Consider the following 8,944-nt stretch of genomic DNA (forward strand, 5'->3'; position numbering starts at 1 on the left):
CTCAGTCAAATCCCTCGAACTCAGCACCGCCTTCCTAACCTGCAATCATCTTCCTGACCTCTCCGCCCCCACCCCACTCTGGCCTATCACCCTCACCTTGACCTCCTTCGACCTATCGCATTTCCAACGCTCCTCCCCCAAGTCCCTCCTCCCTACCTTTTATCTTAGCCTGCTGGACACACTTTCCTCATTCCTGAAGAAGGCCTTGTGCCCGAAATGTCGATTCTTCTGTTCCTTGGATGCTGCCTGACCTGCTGCGCTTTTCCAGCAACACATTTTCAGCTTTGAAATGCTCATCAGCCATGATTAAATGGCGGAGTGGACTCGATGGACCAAATGGCCTTAGTTCCACTCCTATGTCTTATGGTTTTAAACTCTCTCTCTCTTTTTGCCCTTCTAACTTCAACCTGTAAGCACATCTTCCATTTGTACTGGGTTTTAAGGGGAGTTTGCTTTTTGGGACTGTTGTGTACATTCGGAACAGCATAATTAAATCTCGTTTGAATAGCCTGAATTCTGTAGGGGTTCTTTATTCTGTTCTGTGTGTTTCATTGTGTAATTTTGTGAATAAATATTTGGGTGTTTTAAAACTGGTAGTCAACCTAGCTACTTCATTCTGGATAATTTTCACTGTACACTTACCAAGGTAAATTGCAAAGTTATGGTCTGGGCTGCCTGCTTAAGAATGTTCTGAGTGGTCTAGCCTTGTCCATAACAACTGACTGAGATGAAACCAAACTACAAGGAGCCAAAATTAAAAGATGTACTCCTTCACAGAACACTTTAGCAGTTCTTATAGAATAATAAGTTAAAAACTTATAGACAAATTTATCACTTCAAAGTATGCATTAGATGAGATTTAAAAATTCAACAACCCAGATTTTTCAGAAGCAAAACTGAAGTAATCACTGAAAGGCATGAGACCACTTTTCAATGTTAAAATCACCATTTTCTAAATAATGATCAAGATTTTCTTTACACAGCTTAATTAAGCATCCGAATCACAAATAAAATACTGTTAAACATGTAGAACTTCCTTACTTTTTAAAAAGTGAGTGTTTTTTCCAATAAGAGAATAGATTCCCAAACTTACAAATTATTACAATCAAAACTGGGCTTTCAACAGTTTACTGTTGTTTCACTGTATCAGAACTCGAATAATAGTTACTTTAATAAATAACTCTTATTCTACTTTAGTTTCAACGTACACACATTAATTGCAACATATCTAAGTAATTAAAATCAGTGTACCTTATAATAAAATGCTTCACTGCACCTCTTGCAGTGATACATTCTAGTCTTGCAATGGTTTATCATATGACTTTCCAGACTATTGCTATCAGAAGCAATGTGATCACAGATTGGACACTGGTAAGGCTGTCGTTGCCGATGAACCCTTAAGTGCTGTTTAATGTACCCCTTGTTACCACTGCTATAGTGGCAGAGACAACAACGGTAAGGCCGCTCTGTATTGGGTATATACTCCACTAGGTTGCCTGATGAACCCAGTTCATTTGAAGGTTGACTTTGTGCATTATCTTGTAATTCTTTCAGGATATCTTCATCAGAAGCATTTTGGTCAGTTCTTTCTCTCAATTTTTCAATTACAGTGAGTAATGACATGCTGATGCCCATTTTGATAGGTACTTCAGAAAAACCAGATTTAGCTTTATCAAGCTGTAAGTCACTAGTACCATCTCGAGAATAACTGAGAGCGGGAGAAATGGAAGTGCTGACGTCTACACCTATCTGCCCTGTATCAGGTTCAGGATTTTTAGCATTCCCTCTGGTTAATTCTGGTGCTCTTGTTGGCATTGCAACGAGAGCTTCAGCAGCCAATGAATGAAGCCGCAAAGATTCTGAATTGGTTCTCCTTCGTGCTGGTGGAACATTTTCATCAACTGCTGCAGGTTCAGAAGGTTTTAAAACATTATTACTTTCGTCAGGATTCCACTCTATGGCAGCAGTTTCCACTTCAGTCGTACTGTTACTTTGTTGATACATTTCTGAAGGATCTTCATAATAGATCACATGAGACTTTTCAGAGATAAGTCTCTTTTCCACTTCAATGTCTGGTGTCATTAGAAAGTGCTTTTCTGGAACAGTATCTCCAGCTCCTGGAACCCGCTCCACAATAACATTGACATGCCCCACCTTGTTTGAACTACAGTTAATTATCTTCTGTGCGGAAGAAAGAAGGCTATCAGAAATTGTGCTTTCATGTTCACAATCCAGTATCAGAGACTCCTCTTCGACAATTTCCATTACGGCTGGACTCGGTGCTTTTGAGCAGGTAACATCAGAACTTTTCACAGTTGTCTCAGATAGAGAGGGCCTGCAGTCCAATGAGTTAATTACAGTAACTGGAGCCACACCACAAAACTGCAACTGATTTGAACCAGTGCAGTGCACACTTTCTGATTTACCTGCTGTTGTAAAAACAATAACTGGTTCATCATCATGAGTTGTGAGAGCTGTAGATGAAACTGCGGAGGTAGTTGGCTCAGATACCTCCTCAAAAATTGGATATGAACAATCAACTTCACCAGCATGTTTCCATGCATGTGTTTTTAACATTCTCTGGCGATCACAAGCATAACTGCAAATCAAACACCTATACATGCCGTACTGATCATATGTATACCACTTTCTTGGGCCTGGTTCAGAGTCCAAAGCAACGCCTCCTGATTTTGCACTGCCTATGGTACTTAACTCTGATTGCTGCTGAATCTGTGGCAAATGTTTCCTCTGTATCTGTGCATCTTCGAGATGGATCCAAATGTGAGCTTCAAGCTCCTCCTGCTTTTTTGAAACAAAACAACACTCAGAACACATCAACACCACCTCACTGGACTTTCCATGTTGTTCAAAGTGCTCCTTTAACTGTGGAAAAGTCAGTGAACTGAATTTACATAAATTACACTGATATCGAGTGAGGTTCCTGTGCAAATATCTGTGTTCGGCAAGATCTTTGGAAACAGTAGTGGCAAAGTTGCACTGTTCACATGTATAGATCTCAGCATTGTTATGGCTGCGTAAGTGTACGTAAAAAGCTGGTTGCTCTGCAGCAACATAGTCACAAACAGTACAACAGAATCTTTTTGAAGTGTATGTTTTATCTGCAGAGTTATGTGTCCTTCGATCTAGCATATTACAACTCTTAGGCAAATCTTGTGTCTTAAAGTAAGTCTCTCTAATTGTGGTATCATCCTGTAACTTATCATAGTTTATGTCCACAGGTTTTTTGGCTGTGCTCCCACAGCTGTCAGCATGTTCAAATATTGCACTTCTTGCGTCAGCGGTATTAGTATAAGGCCTCTTTTGACCAGCTAGAGAATATTGCTTTGATCTTCCTTTCTCCACAATCTTACTTAATTTTTCAATAACCCGAATTAATGAGCCCGATCTTTCCATTTTTGATACAATTTTGCTATCCACAAATGAACGAGTTGCTATCTGCTTCAAGATATGTTCATCACATTTATGCTTTGTTATACAGCCATGGCTTTGTGGTTGGAAATCTGCAACAGCATCTGAAATCATACTGTCCAGCCTATTAGTGTGTTGTAATAACAGTGCATCACTGTTAAGCTTTTTCCAGAGTACCTACAAAAGAAACAAAATATTTAGCTTTTAAACATCTGCATTTAAATTATTCCTACTTCTAAGAACACATTATTAACTCTTGTGGTGTTATGTCCCAGGTGATGGCAATGGTGGACAAGTCAAAATTCAGAATGAAATCTGGCTTGATAGATATGTTATTCTTACAATTTGGTTACCAGGGTGGTCAGTCACTGAACACATTTACTTGAGGATGTTAATGCACTTAGAACATAATTTTATTATTCAAAATAAAAGGAAAAAGTGCACTCTCGCTACCCACATGAAGGTTCCTTAGACATTACCTTTCAAACACATGGTCATAGAGTCATAGAGATGTACAGGATGGAAATGACTATCATCCTGATGAAGGGCTTTTGCCCGAAATGTCGATTTTCCTGCTCCTCAGATGCTGCCTGAACTGCCGTGCTTTTCCAGCACCACTCTAATCCCCTCCTATCATCTTGAAGAACAAGGGCAACAAACACATTGGCATATGACCACCTGCAAGTACTACAGTACCATTTTCCCTTCATTGTTGCTGCATCAAAGTCCTGGAACTCGCTCCTAACGGCAACATGGGTCTACAAATATATTGCAGTGATTCAAGGAGGCAACTGATAGCAACCTCTCAAGGGCAACTAGAGGATGGTCAATAAAAGCTGGTCCGGCCAGTGTCACCTACATCATCAGTAAATTGAAACAATAAGAATTTGGCAAGATCTCAACATTAAAAAAAATTCAACTCAGTTCCCAGCAATAAACTTTACTGATACATAACCCCAATGAAGTATCAGACCTACTTTCACTTTAAAAATTTGTTGTGGATCTGAGAGTCAAACATCTGTTTGGTCAATTTCAGAAAGTTCACCAGATGCAATCTTTTTCCATGATTGTCTCTCCTGGAGACTTCATTAAAAGTTAGGAACAGGAGAAAGCCCTTAGACCCTCAAATTTTCTCTGCCATTCCATATAATCATGTGACACTCCTCAGGTCCACTTTTCTCCCTTTTCCCCATAACCCTTGATTCTCCAACTGATCACGAATCTAGGACTTAAATATGCATAAGGACACTGCCCAACAGCTCTCTGATACAAGGAGTTCCAAAGACATCCAACTCTCTAAGGAAAAATAATTCTTATCTCAGTCTTAAATTGGCATCCCTTAATTATGAGAATATGCGCTCTGGTCCTAGACTCTCCAATGCGGGGAAACATCCTCTCAGCAATTATTCTGTCAAGCCCCCCAAAATTTCTATATGTTTCACTGAGATCACGTCCCATCCTTCTAAAGTTTAATGAGTAGATGCTCAATCAGTTTAATCTTAGTCTATAAAAATAAAACCCTCCATACCAGGCATCATCCTAATGAACCCTCTCTGAACTGCCTCCAGTGAAATAATATCTTTTGTAATTAACAGCACCAAAACTGCTCTCAGTACTTCAGATGTGGTGGTCTTGTACAGTTGCAGTAAGTCCTCCCTACTCTTATACTCTAACACCTGTGATGAAGCTGCTCCTTTGACAAGATTATGCTGTCCTTGACTTTTTCTCTCCTCCAGAGAGGCCGCAAACAACACAGACTCTGAAAACTCTGGGGTTGAAGGGTTTCAGGGCCAATTTGACAATAGCTAACAGGTACTGCCTCAGGCAGAAGGCTTCCAAGTTTTAAAAAAGAACACTTGTACAATCAAAGGGCAGTGGCCAGTTTTCCCAGCTCAGCTTTTCTCTGGTTTGGTGTTTTGTTTAAACAGTAGTGGGGGGAAAAACACTACTACACCCAAAGAAGCAGGTCCAGACTGGTACTCTCTGACTTCTATCCTGTCAGAACCAATGTTTGATTTTACCTTTTGTGCCAAGGGTGTTTATGGGGATTGTTGCAAGTATTTGGAACAGCATGATTAAGTTGGGATGATCTTTTGGGTTTTTGGAGAAGTTATTTGGTATTCTGTTTTCTGTTGTTTGCGTTTCATTCAGTAACCTTGTAAATAAATTCTGTTTTGCTTAAAACTAAGTGGTTTGACCAGCAGCATTTCTTGGAATTTCCGTGTTACACCTGCTTAAAGCAATTAGCAAAGTTAGGATCTGGGCTACCTTCTTGAAATGCTTTGAGGAGTCTGGCCTGGTCCATAATAAACCCTTGAAATAAACGGCCAGCATACCATTAGCCTTCTTGATTATCTGCTGCATCTGTGTAGTATTTGTGCACAAAGCACAGAAAGTTACCAAGTCCCTTTGTGTTACAGCTTTCTGAAGTTCTTCCTCATTTAAATAATATTGTTCTTTTGTTCTCCCTTTCAAAAATGAACTTCACATTTTCCCACGTTATAGTCCATTTGCCAACTTTTTGTCCACTTAATCTATTCAATATCTTCCTGCAAACCATTTGTATCCCTCTTGCAATCTGCCTTTCCTGCTTCATAATCTGCCTTGCTTGGGATGTAATTCTTCCTTACTGACCATGCAAAGCTTATTGATAGCACACTTTCAACAGATCCTCTCAAACAGAGCTGAGTTTAAGTTTCAATAGTAATCAATACCTATTGAAGCATGATTAAAGTTTTAAGTGATTGAGTGATAACCATCCCTCAGTCAGTTACCTTTTAACTATACTGAACTTTAAACTTTTAAAACAAAAAAAAATAAAGATTTACCAATTCAATTCTCAAGCTGCTCCAAAATCATAAATATAAATTCACTTGAGTCTCTGCCTCACTCTCAACGTGATCTTTTCTTACTGACTGTGCATGCAGCCACCTAAATTAATTTATTGACTTTACTCACTGAGCTTGAAGAAATAATGATTTGATTACTTTCAAGCTGCTAAACAGCCAATCTGATGGTATGGATCTTTTCTTCTGAACCGTAACTTGCTGCTAGCCTTTGGCTTCCTCTTCTGTAAGTCCTAAGAGCTCAAGTCAACAATAAGTTGCAATTATCTCACCAGGTGTCTAGTTCTGTCTTTTACCTCAAGTCACATGGTTTCTTCAAAAGGCTGCCTTTAGCTTATTGTCTCAAAAGACTTTATGGCCATTTTAAAAAAAGCATACCTTCATAGCACTGAAAGCCAGAAATCCTTAGCTTTAAAATCAACACATCCAATTATGTATAACCTAAAATAACATGTTCTAGGAACGTTTAACTTGAAAAATTATGTAATACTCCCAAAGTCATACCGAAATCTGGGAAAAGACAACTTGCATTTACATTGCACCGTAACGCAGAAAAACATCTTGTGGATTTTATGGAGGCATTAAGAAAAAAAAAAGACTAGCCAAAGGAGGAAATGTTAGGAGAGTTGTAAAGGAGAATATGGAGGTGAAGAACTAGAGATTTCCAAGGAACAGAATTCTAAAATGTGGGCCTTAAGTGGTGAAGGCTCAACTATTAGCAATGGGGTGAATGGATCATGAAACCAGTCAAGAGCTAAAGTCCAAGGAACAGAATGTGAAAGGAGGGAAATGATTTTGGAGGGGTTGTGCAAATCTTTATAGAGGTAAGTAGGGAAGAGTTTATTTAGGGACTTATTAACAAGAAGAATGACTTTAAATTTAAAGGTGGCTGAATAAGGGATTTAGAAAAGTAAGGACAGTGGTGTGGGGGTGAAAAAATCCCCAAGCTGGAGAAGAGCCACAGAGTGGATGAACTCATGTTTGTAGAGGGGAGCATATGCAATATTAGCTAAAAAAAAAAATCACTGAAATTGTAAAATCTGGAGATGACAAAAGGTTTCAGTAGTAGATGTACTAAGATTTGAATGTAAATGGACAATATTCTGCAACAACATAAAAGGTATGCAGATAGAAAATCAGTCCAGGATTATATCGTTAATAATACATTACAGACTGAGATATTGACTGGTAATGAAATAGAGAAGGTGATAAAAGCCAAAAAGAATGGGTTCCATCTTCTCAACACTGAGCTGGAGGAAACTGTTGATCAGAATTTGGATTCTGGACAGAACCAGTAATTGGATATTGAGGTGAAATAGTGGTAGAGATGTGGATTGTCAATGTACATGTGCACGTTGACAGTTGCACATACAAATTTGTATGCTGATTATGATCCAAGTCAGATCAAGCTTGCTTGCCATGGAGGTTAGTCACTGAACATATTCAGAAGAGGCTGCCAATGTACTTTTAACAAAAGAACATAAATATTCATTACGCAAGAACAACAGATTCAACCCTTTTACCCAAACAATAACTTTGCAGACATCCAACCCTCAGCGCAGGGTCACTCTATCTCCATGCTTAAGCTCCTAGAACAGCTGGCATGCCTGCAATCAGTTTCCTTTACTCAATGCTCCTTTCTTTCATAATATCTGTCCCTGAAACCAGGCTGCTAACTCACCCTACAAATACTGCTGAACAGGAGTTCTTCAAATTCATATCTTCAACAGCCTTAGACAATCTTGTGTCTTGCTCTCAGACACTACCACAGCCTTCTGCTTCTCAGATTCTCCTCTAAGCAACTCAGGACTTCTCCCGGAGTCTGCCCTGACTGTTTTGGTGACTGATATTAATAGAACCTCTGCTTTTACAAAACTCTTTTCTCTGAATTAGTCCACTTCTAGCCACTGTGATTCTCTTTTTGGGTTTTAAAACTCAAGTCAGCAAACACCTTAGCGTTATTTTATTTTATTTCGTTAAAACCTCACAATGTTTTGGAAATGCCATTATCTGCTCACTGTTCAGAATAATATTAAGCTCTCAGAATTAACTTTTGATTGGAAGAATCAAACTCTCGGAATTAAAAATTAAAATCTAATTTTCTAAAGAGCGTACATTTCCAAATAAAGTTATGAGCTTTTGCTTCAATTGTAAGTTACAGCCTGAACCATTTTTACGCTGACCAGATTAATTTTCCAATCAATCTCATGTTTTCAGCCTTGCATATCACATCAGTATCCTGCACCACATAAACCCCAGTATATTACTGAAGGAGTCTGTGGTCATCTTTCGTAATACAGTCATAGAGATGTACAGCATGGAAACAGACCAGTCGGTTTAACCCGTCCATGCTACCAGATATCCCAACCCAATCTAGTCCCACCTACCATCACCCGGCCCATATCCCTCCAAACCCTTCCTATTCATATATCCATCCAAATGCCTCTTAAATGTTGCAATTGTACTAGCCTCCACCACTTCCTCTGGCAGCTCATTCCATACACGTACCACCCTGTGTGAAATAGTTGCCCCTTAGGTCTCTTTTATATTTTTCCCCTCTCACCCTAAGCCTATGCCCTCTCGTTCTGGACTCCCCGACCCCAGGGAAAATACTTTGTCTATTTATCCTATCCATGCCCCTCATGATTTTATAAACCTCTGTAAGATTA

The 8,944-nt window shown here is 39.2% G+C and overlaps 1 protein-coding gene across 3 annotated transcripts in view; it reads right to left on the reverse strand.

Annotated features, from left to right (window-relative positions):
• znf507 (zinc finger protein 507) overlaps nt 1-8,944 on the reverse strand; it is a 59,656-nt gene that overhangs the window by 24,009 nt on the left and 26,703 nt on the right. For all 3 annotated transcript variants that reach the window (XM_043706847.1, XM_043706845.1, XM_043706846.1), the window contains exon 2: nt 1,252-3,606. In XM_043706847.1, coding sequence (XP_043562782.1) covers nt 1,252-3,543 — 2,292 coding nt within the window. In that variant the 5' untranslated portion in view covers nt 3,544-3,606. The remainder of the gene's footprint in view (nt 1-1,251; nt 3,607-8,944) is intronic.

The sequence above is a fragment of the Chiloscyllium plagiosum genome, chromosome 17 (assembly GCF_004010195.1).
Source record: "Chiloscyllium plagiosum isolate BGI_BamShark_2017 chromosome 17, ASM401019v2, whole genome shotgun sequence".
NCBI classification, from domain to species: domain Eukaryota; kingdom Metazoa; phylum Chordata; class Chondrichthyes; order Orectolobiformes; family Hemiscylliidae; genus Chiloscyllium; species Chiloscyllium plagiosum.